At 36.4% G+C, this 15947-nt stretch overlaps 1 protein-coding gene across 8 annotated transcripts in view; it reads right to left on the bottom strand.

Annotated features, from left to right (window-relative positions):
- Positions 1-15947, bottom strand: part of ITGB8 (integrin subunit beta 8) — a 49056-nt gene that overhangs the window by 17072 nt on the left and 16037 nt on the right. For 7 of the 8 annotated variants that reach the window (XR_006018501.1, XM_042042924.1, XM_042042926.1 and 4 more), the window contains exons 3-8: positions 13667-13841; positions 10852-11098; positions 8914-9079; positions 5995-6153; positions 1042-1137; positions 864-953 (exon numbers count right to left, since the gene is read on the bottom strand). Coding sequence is in view for 7 of the 8 variants with exons in the window: in XM_042042924.1 (XP_041898858.1) it covers positions 864-953; positions 1042-1137; positions 5995-6153; positions 8914-9079; positions 10852-11098; positions 13667-13841 (933 nt within the window). In the remaining variant the exon portion in view is untranslated. Of the gene's footprint in view, positions 1-863; positions 954-1041; positions 1138-5994; positions 6154-8913; positions 9080-10851; positions 11099-13461; positions 13535-13666; positions 13842-15947 lie in introns of those variants that run through there. The other variant, XM_042042927.1, reaches the window with a different exon arrangement.

Below are 15947 nucleotides of genomic sequence, written 5' to 3' on the forward strand. Positions count from 1 at the left end.
GTGTAACTGCACAGCTTAGCAGCATCCAACTGTCCAACCCACCACATTCATGCTGCTCTATGGCCTCCCCGTGCTCTGGTACATCAAATGCCTATTTCTTGGCTTCATTATCAAAGCTGTTTGTTCCCTCTTTCCTTCACTAACAAGATGCCTATTTCACTTTCAAACTGCCATTCTGTGTCAAGCATGTGTGGAAAATGACTTTATGCTATTTCCCATACTATTACTTTCTCTTTCCCAGACAATTATGTTCAATTGAGTGCTCCAGGCAAGAGTTCACAAAGCCATTTTCATTGTTCTCGCCCAAATACCTACCAAAACACTTCTTCACTTCCATGCCTCAAACCTCCAAGTTATTACACTGTTTTTTGCAGTATAAATGCTGCTCCTCATGAAATCCACTGTCCTCAAACTATCTCCTTGTAAATTCCCATCTCTTGTTTGTTTCTAAAAATTATGCTGCAAAACTCTCCAGATACTGCATTGTGTTTTTGCTCTGAACTTATATGGTGCCTGGACAGTGGTGTCTGGTCTGCAACTACAGATCTGAGGTGCCAAAATTCAAATAAATAAACCCTCTTTTGAAGTGACATAGCAACAGGTGCAGAGAATCAAACAGAATATTTAGAATCACCCTTAGAAATTAAAAAAACAGTAGCTCTCGGCTTTGAGACCCTGACAGACTGATACTTTTGAGAGCTATCATAAGATAGTATCACCTCTCCACCTGGACATTAGGAAAAGTAGGGAATGTATCCTTTTGGACTTCAGATGGAAAACGAGATCTTGGAAATTCCAACTTCAGGCTATGAAAGATGAAAAATATACAAATATTACATACAACATTGTCACTCTCATCATACCTGATAGGCTTCTACCACCAAATCATTGAGATTTGCTGCTTGTGATTCTATTTGTCTTGCAACAGTACCAGGCAAGAGAGGTAACAGATCCTATGAAAAAGACAATCATTTATGCACAGTTTTAAGTATAAATATTGTGCCTTCAAAATTAAAAAAAGAAATCAGGTTTCTAACCTACTTTATACCAATGAAACTGGCTTCCTTGAACAGCAAAAATAACATTGATGTTATTGTCAATCAATTTTTCAGAGAGCTGCCCAAGAGATGGATGCTCCTGTAAAATACAACAGAAAAGAGAAGACTGCAGATTAGTAGGGAAAAATCTTTTATTTCAAATATGACACATTATAGATTTCCAAAACCAATCCAATCTTCATTTCTAAATGTACAGAGAATGCGAGACCTACATCAAAACCAGGGTGGGGTCATCCAAATAAACAATAAAAAAAAATCACCAGGGCATCAGCCAGGCTTATCTGTTGCCAACTATGTAGATCTGCTGCACAGTGGAGGGAGGACTAACTCTACAGTACTATTTTGTTGGTTTGAGTCTGATGCTTAAGAAGTATGGGTATGTTGTGGTCCATGGTCCATCTAGAAGAACAGGGAATAATAGGTGGGTTCTTGTGCACAAGTCAGGGAGAAAATACAGCATGAAGCACTGAGATGAGGTGTGCTTTTGAGAACAGCAAGGAGGGTAATTAAAAAGGTTTGATTCTCAGACATGTATTTTGGCATCAAATGCAGCCATTGGATCAGGTTCTGGCAATGTCAGTATTCTGTACTTACCTCACTTATGACTGACAGCTTTCTCCTCTGTGTGCTCAAGACCCACCTAAAGACTGATGACTCCAGTCCTCACCATGACCACCTGCTACATTTTCTTAACCACACCCGTGCTTGAAGAAGGTGGCATGAGTTTCACAGCCCTCCTCAGTAATGCATTGTTGTATTTGCTGAAGTACCTATGACAGCATGTCCTGTGCCAATGACCTGTCCTTCTACACTTCTCATTGAGAGATCTGACACGGATTTGAGAACAAGAGGTGTGCTGCTATCTCTTCATCCAAGATCTGGGGAACTTCAAGGGTGTCGGTGTGGTCCCAATGGGCTTTGTACACCTGGGTTATGTGAAATCCCTTCAGCTCCAGTACTCTAAACCAATCTGTATCTGAAAATCAGTGCTCATTAACCCTCCATAAGTGAATAGTTCTCAAAAAGTAAATTCAACACTTAAAATCCAGATTAAACAGAGAAGTGACTGGGGCCTTGGCTTGTGATTCCACTTAAAGAGATTTCATCTGGACACCTCCACTTATGTCAGGTATTTCAACCTTTATCCCCCACAAACTTTTGTTGTCTTTTTTTCCTGGTATTTTTCACCATCTGCCCCATATTATCTCTCTTGCCCAAACACAGTCTGTTACCCTGAACAATTCTTTTCTCCTCGGATTGTCCCTTGTTACTCAAGGCACTCTGCAAGTCAACAACTCTGCTAGCAGTAATCTGAATAGCAAGAGAACTGAGACAAAGTTATGCAAGGGAGCAAAATCCATTTTCCATCATATTGCACCATTATAAAGAGCCTTGCACAGAAAGAACAAAGGAGTTTCTTGGTGCAGTTTGATATTAGCCTCTAGAGGGTACACGCCTCTCTCAAAGTTTCAACGCTTTGGTAAAAGATTATATTCCTTACGATAACTGATGAAAGGCAGATAACACAGTATTAAACCGTCCTTCTTACAGCTCCAGCTGGAGAGAGTGCCATGCTCACTGGAGAGAGAGCAGGCATTTCTATCACACAGGAGTCATGAGTGAACTGCAGCAGTGGTGGCTTTGTTGGCATTTTCAGCAGCCTACAACAAAGTGCTAAGCCTTCCTTCCTTCTCCATGACACAGAGCACATTGGTGGGGCCTCCATTGTGCTGCACAACCCTACAGGCCACGCATAATTGGCTGGAGATCACAGACACACCAAGTGGTCCCAGGACACGAGTGAATCCAGATGTTTTGCAAACACCTCCTGCACCATAAATGTGTGAATGATAGGGGCAGTATCAAGGGATCATGAGATGGTGGCAAAATAAGTCAGTCTTCCTGCTTAGCACATGGTACTAGACCTGTCTCTGAATTCCAGCAGAGTGGCCCCTCAACAACTCTGCAGCTACTAGCTGAACTCTCTAATCAGGAGTATCAGAAATAGCTTCCCAAGCCTTCAGGAAACAAAAACTTATTCAGATGGAGCTTACTGATGTCAAGAGATGACACCCATAGACATGCAAGGGCTGCAGAGGCAGGATCCCCAGACTACCTCTGCTCACAAGCAAGGCTGAACTTCCATGTATCTATCATCAATAACTCACTAGAGTGTCCAGCTTCTTGTTTCTTTTTATTAGAATTGAGTTAAAAAAAAAACCCCAAAGCTCAAAGCATCAACAGACCCACACCAGCTTTTTAATTTTAAGCATGTAAAGAGATGACATAAGGTACCAATGGTAACTCATGGACCCTCACTTTGCTTGCTGTGAAAACCTTGCTGTACTTTGTCTTTTTATCTTATCTCTTCCCACTACTGCTCAGACAAATGTACTTTAATTTTAGATCATCTTTCCTGTTTCAATTACATCATTCATTTTATTATTTTAACCTACTGTGTTAAGCAGAGAAGATAACTAATACAAATGTTAAGTATTGCAGAAAGGGAGTTAACCAAACACAGATCTAATTAAAATGGACTAGATTTCTTTCCTGTCATGCATTTTTTTTTGCTGACCTTTGTGTGACTGCTTAGCAAAAGTTAGAAAGAAACATTCAGAAAAATGTCTAAGTGGAAACATTTCTGATGTAAAGGCCAAGCTTATTCAAATAAATAAAGCAAAGTCCTCTTAACTGGCACAAGTAAGAAATAAAAATATGCCAAAATGCAATCTTCTCATGACTACCCAAAGCTAAGAATCAAAGCAGGAAAACAATGTGATTACAGAGGTCTCTTTAATTTAGTACAGCCCAACAAAATTGTATGACTAAGAAAAAACCCCAAAAATATGTTTCACATTATGTTTTCTAAAAGGCTGACAGACTTTGATGATATTTCATTTAAATATCAAAAAGTCTTCCCAGCCCCTGATTTCACTTGTTCATTTGAAGTTTCTTTATGGATATCTATGAATAAAATAATCACATATAACATGGATGAGAAGAAAAAAGCAGGAAACCAACACACTTTCCCTTACAGACACTATTGTGTTGTCATCAAATCTACTCCAGAAAACGCAATGCTAAGAAAGATTCCCTTGCTAACCCTTTTCTAGTACTAAGTGCATGTAACTAAGTGGCTACTGTTAACATGTGGGCATGCAAAAATTAGCCCATATTTAAAAAAACCATATGGATCTAGATGTGCCACCATAGATCTAAGGATCTTTCAAAGTAATTTCATTTGGGTGGATAAAAAAACCTCTTTTCATAAAATACATCAATAGTAGTAATCATGGAGATTTCTTTTTCCATATGGGACAGTAAAATTATGATCTTTCAAACCAGGATGCAGAATATCAGTTAAAACACCTTTTTTCAGTCAGCCATCAATCTATCCTGGCTGCTTAGAAAGAGATTCATTAATTTTGTCTGTATTTTCCATTGGTGAGTTTCTCCAGTTGCAACAGAAATTAATTCCCAAAGCTGGACAGAAAATAAATATAGTGTGTTGTTTTTTTTTTTTTTCTGAAACAGACAATATCTTTATTATCAAAGGAATCCTGAACACTAGAAAAAGATTTGTGCCTTTAGCAATTATTTAATAAGCAGAGCAAACATCCTCTGATTTATAGCACTGCAGCTAGGAAAACTAAAAGAAAATAAAAAGAGAGTGTGTTCTGCTTTGGGAAAGAAAAGTTTCAGGATTATTTGCTCTAAGTAAAATAAGCTGAATAGACTGATTAGAGTGGAAAAAAAATATTCAGACATCTGTGAGGAAATATCAAAGAAGTGAAAGAGGGAGTATATGAATGCAAGAACGTCAGATAATCGGAAATCTAAATAACCTTGTTAGCACACACTCATCTCCCTCCTCCGCTCAGCAAGGTCCCAAACACTCACCGCTTCCCAGAAACCTCCCGTATTTCATGATCACACAACAGCCAGCGGCCTCTTCCTGCTGCTCCACCATCCTTGTAAACACCAGTTGCCGGGATTAAATTCAGGTTTAACCTCACTTACACACAGCCCTCACTGATTTCCCTTGCAAATTGCTGGTTCTGGCTGAACACAGGCTGTACACGTTAACTAAGTGCAGCCAGCACCGAGAACAAAACTTCAACGTGCTCTGATTGTACCACAGTTCATATTTCTGCTTTCTGGGGATTAAACTGCAATTAAGCAGTGATTCATGTTTCTTAAATAAGCAATTCGTATTTATTTAAGAAAATTCCTAAAGCAGTTGAAACCTACAATTCTTAGGCAAAAATTCCTTTCTTCAGTCACTTATGACTACTTTTTACATTCCTGAAGAAAATATTTTGAAATCTAAAAATACCTGATGAAGGTGTCTTATTCTGCTACAGCAGATTGGATGCAACTTTTTTTCAGAGGCCTGTACTACCACACATTGGCTTTCTACTGTGCAATCTGAATGCATTTAATGCTAATCCATCCAGCTGAGATAGTTCATTGCTATTGTACGCCCTCTGGTTTACTCTTATCAAGCCTTTTCAACCAGTACACCTGTGCATCTTCTGACCATAAACCACAGCCGCTAGCTTTGTCTTATGAGCATGATTGTACAACTCTGACATATTACCAGCTTCTACTTGTGCAAAATATCACACCACACACTTCTTACTTGTATTTTATACAAAATTTTTATGAGATGCTAATAAAAATCCAAACCAAAACCAGTAACATATCCTCCTTGGCTGTGTACTGTTTTTTTCAGACTCCAAAATACTTTATTCCACACAAAAAGAATGCCAATATGCCAGGTGACCAGTTCTTCATTTCATAACTTGCCTACCTAGAAAAATACCACTCTAATAACGGAAATAAAAGCAATGCTTTGACAGCAGTCTAAAAACCTTCTTTACACAGTTTTGCACTGCCTCTCTGAAGGCAAAATCTATGACATATACCTTACCATACTCGTAGCTTTGACGTACACATTATCTTTCAAGTGACAGTTTCCATCATGGGGAATTACAATTCCTGCTAATTTACTGTCAAGGGCCAGATGGGAAGTTTGATCTGTCATCACAAGAAGCAGTCGCTTTGCTTCTTTACGCCATCCAATGTGGCTCTAAATAGAAAACAAAATTAGGCATAAGAAAGCAGTACCTACCTATTTTCTAAAATCAATAACAAAATGAAAAATTAACATGAAAGACTACTTTCAGATATTACACTGCTTGGAAGCACTGAGTTTAAAGCAGGCTATTTAAAGCATTTTGTGTGGAAATAGATATAATGTCCTACATCTGAAAACTACCAATTTTTTTTTTTTTCTCCACTTTCCACTTTCTTTGCTTTTTGAAGAAAAACGTCCCAATATATACATCCCAGTTTTGCTTTATACAGTAGGCTTGATAACAACTGCCACATTGTGTGTGTCACTATTATGTAAAAATGTAAAGCATATAGTTTGTAAAATTCTCTGGGATCCAAGAAAGCATTACAACCAGTAAATATGCATTCGTCCATATTGATACTTGTCATCCTGTTCTACATTTATTTTGTATTTATTTACTTTATATTATTATCACTCTATAATTTCCTTTTCCTACACAATTTTCTGGAAAATACTTTAGTATGTGATCACAAATCAATAAACTAAAGTTTGAAGGTCTTCATGCAATTGCAAATTGAGAAATTCTTTATTATGCAGCAAAATGCTACATTTATCCACCATCTTAAGGGACTGATGGCAAAGTGGCAGCCTCAAGGGTGAATTGAATGTCTTTTAGGAACTCAGTGATGTGAAGGATGCAGCAAGGTAAGCTTATGTCTAAATTTTTTTTGATGCCGATTTGTATTTTCAAAACATTTATCTCCCTGATTATAATCAAACCTCTGAGGCAGACAGGAAATACATCACATGCTTTTTCATTTTTCCCTCTCTTGATTATTCCATCTTCTTTTTCACTGCTTCCATTTCATCTCCTTCCTATGACACTGTCTCCTCTCTACCATTTGCATGTGAAACGTGTACCTGCAGTACACCCCATGTACTCAGCCAAGCTTCATGACTTACTCTCTGTCTTCCTTTCTTCACAGAGAGGGATTTTGCTCCCTTCTCAGGCTCATTCTCTGCTAGCTCTGAATGGGGATTAAACATCTCATGCCAGAAAGGATAACAAGTACAGAGGGGTGTCATGTCTTTTCCAACTTACACTTTAGGCATCAGTCTCCCTCAGACACTCCTAGACAGCATTCCTCTAAAAAAAGGAGTATTTTTTTATTTATAAACAGGTTTTGTCTTAAATAATTCCAAATTCTCCTCCAGCATTGTAAAAAACTCTTCTCCTAAGACTCCATCATTTGACTTTGTCACCTTGAGAGTTGTTTAGTTTTAGGTAATCCTGTGAGGAGCAGGGAGTTGGACTCAATCATCTTTATGGGTTCCTTCTGAATTAAGATGATCTGTGGTTCTATGATTCCTACCTACATATGTCATAGCAATCGAAATTTTAAAGCAGCTCCATGTTCTAACCTGCTGTCTCTTGCAACTGTGATGTATTGGTTAAAGCAAGATGGAGCAAGTTATAAAGGTCTATTGTAGGCAAATTTAGTGCACATTAATATAATTTGTAGTTCATGATGGTCATTATGAATTGCACATTTTTCCCATCCATTTTAGTTCACAATTCAGCTAGAAGGAAAGCCTCCACATTCTCATGAATGTTTCCATTCTATTGTTCTTGGAAGCATATATTATTCTAGAACTCACATGTCATAAGTGTGGAATGTGTCCAGTGAGAAACACTGAATTTTTAGGAATTTTTCCAAAGTTCCAGAATAATTTTTTGTAACAGCTTCAACCACAGTGTTTATGAAGAGTGGTTTTTACTTACCTGTTCATCAAAATTTGAAAATAAAATTGGACCAAACTATTCATTTTTAGCATAGTTTGGATTACTGTTTGTCCTTGACTTATTGTACTGCTCAGAAAAATAATGCGAAGATGGACAAGATAAAACCATTGTCCTGACATCATTCTAACAGATGAGAAACACAGCAAGCCTGTGATTTGAACAGGAGTTGAGTATTTTATAGAGCATTACCAAACCCATGAATCAACCGAATTTCAAAATTTTTATTGCATTAATATGTGTAAGAATAAAAACAACAACCAAAACAGCTCTCTAGAGCAAAACTAACTCTCTTTATCTAATATGCTTCTAGCTTGAGACCTACTGATACAGATCTTCTTCATCCTTTTCTGCATGGGAGAGACTATGACGAAATTTTATCAATATACAAAAGTTAAATTTTAGTTGATTTGTACTGTTTTAAAATATGAAATCTTTAAAAGTTGATAACATTGAAGTTCTTCTGTTTTCCTTGTCAACACAAGCAGATACGTGAAACTTATCATTCAATTTTCAAGTCCTAAAGGAGAAGAAATGTCAAATTTGTATGTCTTCACTGAGGAACACAAGCAGTGTTGTAATGATTTTTGAAACTAATTATGTAATTGACTGAAATTAATACATGTTTCCATTCAAACAAGAAGCAGTTGCTTTCATCATCCATCCTATGTTGGTTAGGCTGGTTAAAGACAGAATTTGAAGATCATTAACCAATACTGAAACATATTCCCTCATGCTGTCCTTTTACAGTTTCAATTGCAAATGTACAGTTAAGGGGGAAATAATGGAAAAGGAGGAAAAAAAATCTTAGTATTATCAGGCATAGAACTGGCATTTTGAATTCAAGAACACTGAGCACCATTGTACCTATATATATTTATACACATTTATCGATATATATATATATGAAAATATATACAGTGCCTGAATTACTATTTCTTTAGACTTTTGTAAATAAGCTCCTTCCTTACCTGGCACACAGCTGCTTGAAGCATTGCATCAAAACCCCCTTCAGGTGTATCAATATTCCCAGAAATTTTTTGTTTATTCACTGCATTTCTGAATTCTGCTATATTGTCAGTCAGGGATAGCACATGAATATAACCATGAGGAGGCATACAATCTAAATTGTAATCACTGTAAAAACCAAAACAAATCAAAAGCCTTATTCTTCATTTGAAGGAGATAAAAATATTGCATCCTCATTAACCCATAAAATCCTGATACCAATACAGACGTAGGTAGCACAGGACAAGAAACAGAAAAAAAGAGCAATTCTATGTGAAATTAATTTCAGTGGGAAGTAGTTATAATTAACTACAAAAAAAGTATATTATTTTGTATTTTATGGAATTGTGTGTATAATAACAGTTAATATACTGACAGTATATATGTAGTGTTTCATACAGAACAAAAATGCAACAAGAGGGATGGTATGATCTCAGGGAGTATATAAACCCTTTTGGAATATCTACAGGGTGATACAGCTTTGCTTTTCATTATCCCTGAGAAAGGACTATCACGCTGCAACATTAAGATCCTTTAATAGGTTGCTACACAGGCTACTGGCTCAAGCTATAATAAAATCTAAGTTCCTATATCCACTAGTGTTACGTAAATGTACATAAAATTAATATTGATATTTATAACAGCTACCTCATCAAAGAGATGAGAAAATCCATTTTCAGTAACATCACAGTAAAAAATACCTTTTCAAATTATGCATAAGGGAGAAAGTCTGATGTTTGTCGTAGGTAAGCTAGTGAAACACCACTTATAAAGGTCATTTATCTGGGACCCACTCACAGCCATGATTTATGGCACAAGTTGAAGTGCTCATCCATTTCAGAGATGCTGAGCAGGTTTCAATTCCCTTAATTTCTACTACATTCAGACTGGAACCTGCCCTCCTCCAAATCAAGGTGCAGTCAAAGAAGAGAAACTGGCATTGAAAGGATTAATACCTCTGCAGATGTCTACTTTTAGTCAAAATGCATCATGACCTAGAAATGCTAATCAATATCCACTCACTCTGTATAGATGGCCTGCTTTATAGATGACTGCTTTATCCACAGATAGTCACACCTGTAGAATGAATTCCACTACTAGGAACCAATTCAAAACCCACTGAAATCACAAAAGTTACTTAGGGACTTCACAGAACTCTGGATCATGTCTTCCCAGGAAAGGCAAGCAAGAAAGTATGAAGAATTTATATTCACTTTTCCAACTACTATCATACAGCTCTGAATCTGTTGTGAGTAATCTTGCTCCCCAGGGCGTTTTGGAAATGATCCCTCACTTTATGTATGTTGAACACAAGGTATAAAAGGCAGGGTATGAAAAAGGAAATGCAGGCCAGAACATCTTTTCTATTTAAAAGAGGATTTCATTCACATTAGAACTGTAGAAGCTGATCAGAGGATTGCTTTTGTTCATTAAATGAGCTGAAAGGAACCACATAATGGTGACAAAAGTAGAGTTTTAAGGGAAGAGTTAATGAATACATGACCATACACTAGAAAGAACATGGGTCAGAAAGTACAAAACTTTGTGATGAATCTAGGTAGCACATCCAAAATAACCAAAACCACAACAGTTGACTTTAAAATTAAATACAAAACATAACCAAATATTCCAAAACAGCATGGATATTGGCTTGTTCTCCTAAAGAAAATACAGCACATTTTTTCTGATACAGAAAGTTTTCCTGAAATCACTCACCAGGTGTTTCAGAAGTAATCATTGTAAAACAATTTTCATCATTTCCTTAGGAACTTTGTCAAAGAACCACGGTATAAGGAAACAAAGACAAATTCTGAAGAATTTAAAAATAAATATGTATAATGGATATTCGTGTCATTAAATACACGTCTCAGTGCTACAGTAAATATAAAAAGACTACATACCTGCACTGGTTATGGATTCTACCTGGATGAATGCTAATATAGGGTGACACAGTTTTATCCACATAGGATCCAAATCCAAGTCGAAAATCAAGAGAAATATTCTCCATCTTTTTAGATAAAGCAAATCCAACGGAATTTAACTTTTCTATATTGTTGTGCATAGAAGCTGAGACATCAACTAAATAATAAAGATCCACAGGGTATTTCTCTAAAGGACGAACTTTTAACATAAAGTTTGCTTCACTTCCTGATTAAAAAAAGAAACAAGTAAGTTTATTTACTATTTTTGAATGGACATGCTTAAAAATACATTTATTTTTGTAGCAATCTCAGCATAAAGTTGTGTCAGCAAAGAGAAAAACAAACAAACAAGAAAATCTCCCAAGAGTAAATGAAACCTTGAAGAATCATTCAAAAATAAGCCATAAAGGGACATTTTGTACAACATCTTGGTTTTTTCTTCTTGCAGGAGCACTGTGCAATTTATTGTAAAAATTTGACTTCTCCCCATTTTGTTTTAAATTCATGGTTATGCAATCCCTTTGGCATTATAACAAAAAGCAGTTGTGGCTCACAAAGGACACAGATCTGCATACAAATTGGGGTCAGTCACTTCAAGGTTGACACTTCAAAATATGTAAATGTATCCTGCAAATAGTTTGTCATATGACAGAATCTAAAACTACATATGCACCGCAAGGACAGTGCAGCCTGAAAAACTCACATAAATAATGATACAAGTTTATCCCAAATTGCTTCCAAAGATTGGATGAGAAAACTCTGTAGGATGAAAATATGTATTTTTTTAAAAAAGGTTTTAATCTAAAAAAAAAAAAAAAATCCATGTTTTGGCATCTACAAAATAGAACTCTTATTTCAGAATGACAGATGTCTGTCTCTCCTGCAGTACCACAACACATTCTCATATGTAATAAAAATATTTATGCTTTGGAAACTGCTAAAACTAGTCCTCACATTTTTGCTTCCCTAATATTCTGTAATGTCAGCAAAAGGAGTTAAGTGATGAGTACAGACAGAGTAGGTACAGTAATGCATGGTTTCAAATTAGTCATCATTTTATGTCACCTGAAGTGTGAGCTCATAGCAGAAATGAGTTTAGGATCTTCATGTGACGAGTGGAGAATCTAATCCAGTATTGTGCAATGAAGATGCAGCAAAGGACAGGAAGAAGGAAGATGCTACAGAAGAACTATGCAGGTTTTCAATAAAAACTATCAAAAGGTACATCCAGTACAAAGATCTGACTCAGAAAAGTTAAATATGCAAAAGTAATTTCTCCCGTTTCTTTGATCGTAATCCACCTGAAAATGTCAGGATTTGTCTGTATTAGGTCTTGCACGAGGAAAGCAATTTCAGTGTGCTGCAATTTATGTTTCCTCTTTGCCAATGTAAATTGAATTACTTTTTGTAAACGATCCTTGCAGGTCTCCAGTTTGCATATAGCAAGATATTGACTGCAGCTTTTATTTTTTCCCACATAAATCCTAAATGTTGAGTATATGTAAACAGTGTCAAAAACCCCAGTATCAAAATAAAACCATCTTTGTCTGCATGATTATACTGTATCCAACGTCTGTTTTGAGGAAAAACTATAGTGGTATATCTGTGCATTTTCCTGAGGCAGAAAATATGGGCAAGATATCTACATATAAAAAGTTTTTCTTCTGGAGTCCTTGGAATTTTATACTTCTGCCTCCCTGATGCAAGAACTGCAAAGCATAAGAAACCCCAAACTTAATTTCATTATTTAATGGAAAAAAGTTTACTGAAACCGAATTTTAGAAAGCTAATTTTTTTTCTATGAATCTGCTATGCCTTTGGAAATAAATGTTATTACAGACAGAGCTAGAGGTAGCTCAGTTCCTGAAACCATTTCTCAGTACAAAGCGGAGTATCAGTCACTTTGGAAGGAAAGTGGGGAAAGGAGAAGTGCTGATGTTACCTTGACAGTTTTATTATTGTAAGGAGTGAAAATGAGAACTCCTTTGTAATTTACACTCATGTAGATCCTTCCTTTTTCCCTAGTAATTGACATAAAATTATCATTTCCCCAGTGAAGATCAGCAAAATACTTCTCCCAAACACTTAATGTTTTCCTACCAAAGATTGATCCCTCTCACATATTTTTCTCCAATTATTCTTTGCAAAAGAAAGAAATAAATTAAATTTTATTGAGTGAAAGATAACCCTGCATCCTTTTATATCACCTTTACTTCTGCTCTTGGCTACAGCTTTTTTAGAGATAGAGAATGAACACTGATTTAATTAGACTTCAGCTGAGGGCAAATGGAGATATACTAGTTATAAAAAAAATTCAGGCAGTGAATACTTAAGTCTTCTTTAGGAGTTCAGTCCTTTCTTACATAATGGTTTTCGTATTTTTGTAGTTGTCTAGTCAATGCACTTGAAAGTAAAGAAATAATCAAGAAGTTTATCAAATCATGAATTCAGTAATTATAACTCTACTTTCAGAAGGAAAGGTAAGGCAAAACTGTTAGTGTAAGTGGCTAAAGAATCAAGAAACTACATAAGAAAACAGGAAAGACTACCTAAAATTCCCTTTCCACTTATTACTTCCATTATTCTGACCTTTATCTGTGTTTGACAGAAACAAATCTTGCTGAAGATGACACTTGAATATGGGAGCAACACCATCACAGTCCTACAATACAATGTTATACCATCATTCTTCCAAATAATTATTCCAGATGCCTCTTCACGAAATATCTGTACTTAGAAGTATTGTTTTTATTTTAAGTTTACTATAATATCAATGTGTTAGAGACGACCCAACCTGGACGCAGTTGGACTGAAACTTTTCCTGGTATCACTTGTATATTTGTTTCGTGGTCACTAGGTATTGTGACATGAACTGTGGGGTTTTCAACCAAATCTGATTGGCAGCCTCTTTTCATTAAGTTGAAAACAGTGTCACAGCGTCCCTTCTGTGTTGTGCCAGCCATGAAATCCTGTTTAATAAGAAACAAAAAGTACAAAACAATCTGAGCTGAAAAAAAACCTGTACTACCTTCAAAGGATGAAGAAAACCAAAATAATAGTCTTTGAAACAATAAAATATGCTACTATAAATGAATAAATCATAGAACAAGTTCATGAAGCCATATGTTTTTAATAATGGCAATGATGCAATATTTAAATTAGAAGTTAACCCTAATTGCCACAATGACCCTTTTCTACACAGAAAATTTTTTTTAATGAGAAATGGGATCTTGCACAATCAGAACAAGCCAGCTTTGGAGAAAAAGGAAATTACACACTGTCACTATGTCACTAAAAAAAGTTCTGTGCCATGCTATGAGCTCATTTTAGCAAGAAAGTGTCATTCCCACAACATCAAAACAGGTTAGTTTTCAGAAGAATCCACTGGTAATGTTACTCAGGCTAATATTTAATAGGAACAACAGAGGTCAGCTTTAGATTTAGCCAACCTGAATCTGTCTGTCACACTACACAAAATCCAAAGACCTGCTGGACTATGTAATTTCAATTCCCGGAAAGAGGAAATCATGTATTATTACGGGAGTGGACAGTTTAAGATGCCACCAACATAAAAAAGCCCTTGTAGCAACAGGAAAGTGATTAGTAGAAGGATGATGTCAGAAGCAGCCCATCCTTTGCTGCATCAAAAGAGCAAACTTGCCAAAAATTGTGCCAAAATGATCCAATACAAAATTCCTTCCTGACCACTAATGTGATGATTAATACAATTCTGAACATAAAAAAACCCAAAAAAAAGACAAGATCCTTTGTAGTCTTTCAAAGTATCCTCTGAGCCAAAGCTGGAGACCAACCAAACAAAGGACAATTTCTGATCTTTCAGAGGCAAATGGGGAAAATAAGCAATCTAAAAGTGCATACAGTCTATTGTATGCTATATAATAGTCATCCAGACCTTGTAAAGACTAGAGGAAGCCCCTGAAGAAGGAAATTTGACAGTCATGTGTCTTGTTTTTCAAATTCAAACTCATTTTTGTAGTCTACCTCTGACATTTTTTCCATAACCTTCTTTATTGAAGACAACAGAGACTACTTCTTAAGTTACTGCTATTTATATACCCTTTTTAGTATATGCATATCAAAAAGCTAGATTTTTAAATGTATTATTATTAAATTTACTCTCATTACTGGTAATGACTAATAGATTTGTAGTGTTTTCTGAAGTCCACTGTGTGTGGGTATAAATTCAAAGCATCTCAAAAGTTCCTCACGGCTAATTATCTCATTAAAAATATTGCTCTGATGAAGCAGGCAGGCTAAGCTGCACTGCAGTATTTCCACCTGCAATAATAAGGGTTTTGCTGTTCCATAACCATGAATGGTGCGCAGGTGAACCAGCTGTTTAAGAGGGTTTGACAAAGCCCTGGCTTCCATGAACAGCTCTCAGCATTGACTTGAGAAGTGAAGCAAGAGAAGCAGAGCAGAAGTGAAACTGGCCAAATCCACATGCCTAGTTAGAAGGGGACGTACTGCAGATCCACAGCACTGGAAAGTTAGCAAATGCTGTTCTGTGATAAATGCAGATGGAGGAGGATAAAGCCTTGTCCTTTGTAACACAGGACATGAGGCCAAAATAATGAACCCCTCCACACTGTAATCCATTGTGCCATCTACTCATGCCCTAAGCTTCCTCTGGGAAAACAAGCCCTGCATGCCTCTACCCATTCTTGCATTACTTAGCCTTGTGCCTTTGGCAGACTAAGTTAATAATTCCAAGACATAATATCTCACATATTGCCAGTGCCTTACACTCCTTATCTCAGCCAGACACACCCCAGGAACTTATCTACCTTCTCTGCTAACCTGAAAGCTACTACGGGTAATTTCCACATGACCTTACAGGGCATATGAGCTTGCGATTGTCAGCGATATTCTTCAAAAGCTTGTTCCTCTGAAGTGATTACTCAAAATCATGCTACCAACAGGGTTATTTTTTTTTCTGTCAAACAAAACCAGAAATTCCCATATCCTTACAAATACTTTGCAAAGTAACAATAATTTCAGGATAATTCTTGCAACCTAAGATCTACCTTCTGTGCTAAGTCTCAAAACTGATA

The sequence above is a fragment of the Corvus kubaryi genome, unplaced genomic scaffold, assembly GCF_017639235.1.
Source record: "Corvus kubaryi isolate FWS band 111438036 unplaced genomic scaffold, C.kubaryi_AGA036_p1.0 37398, whole genome shotgun sequence".
In the NCBI taxonomy this organism is placed as follows: Eukaryota; Metazoa; Chordata; class Aves; order Passeriformes; family Corvidae; genus Corvus; species Corvus kubaryi.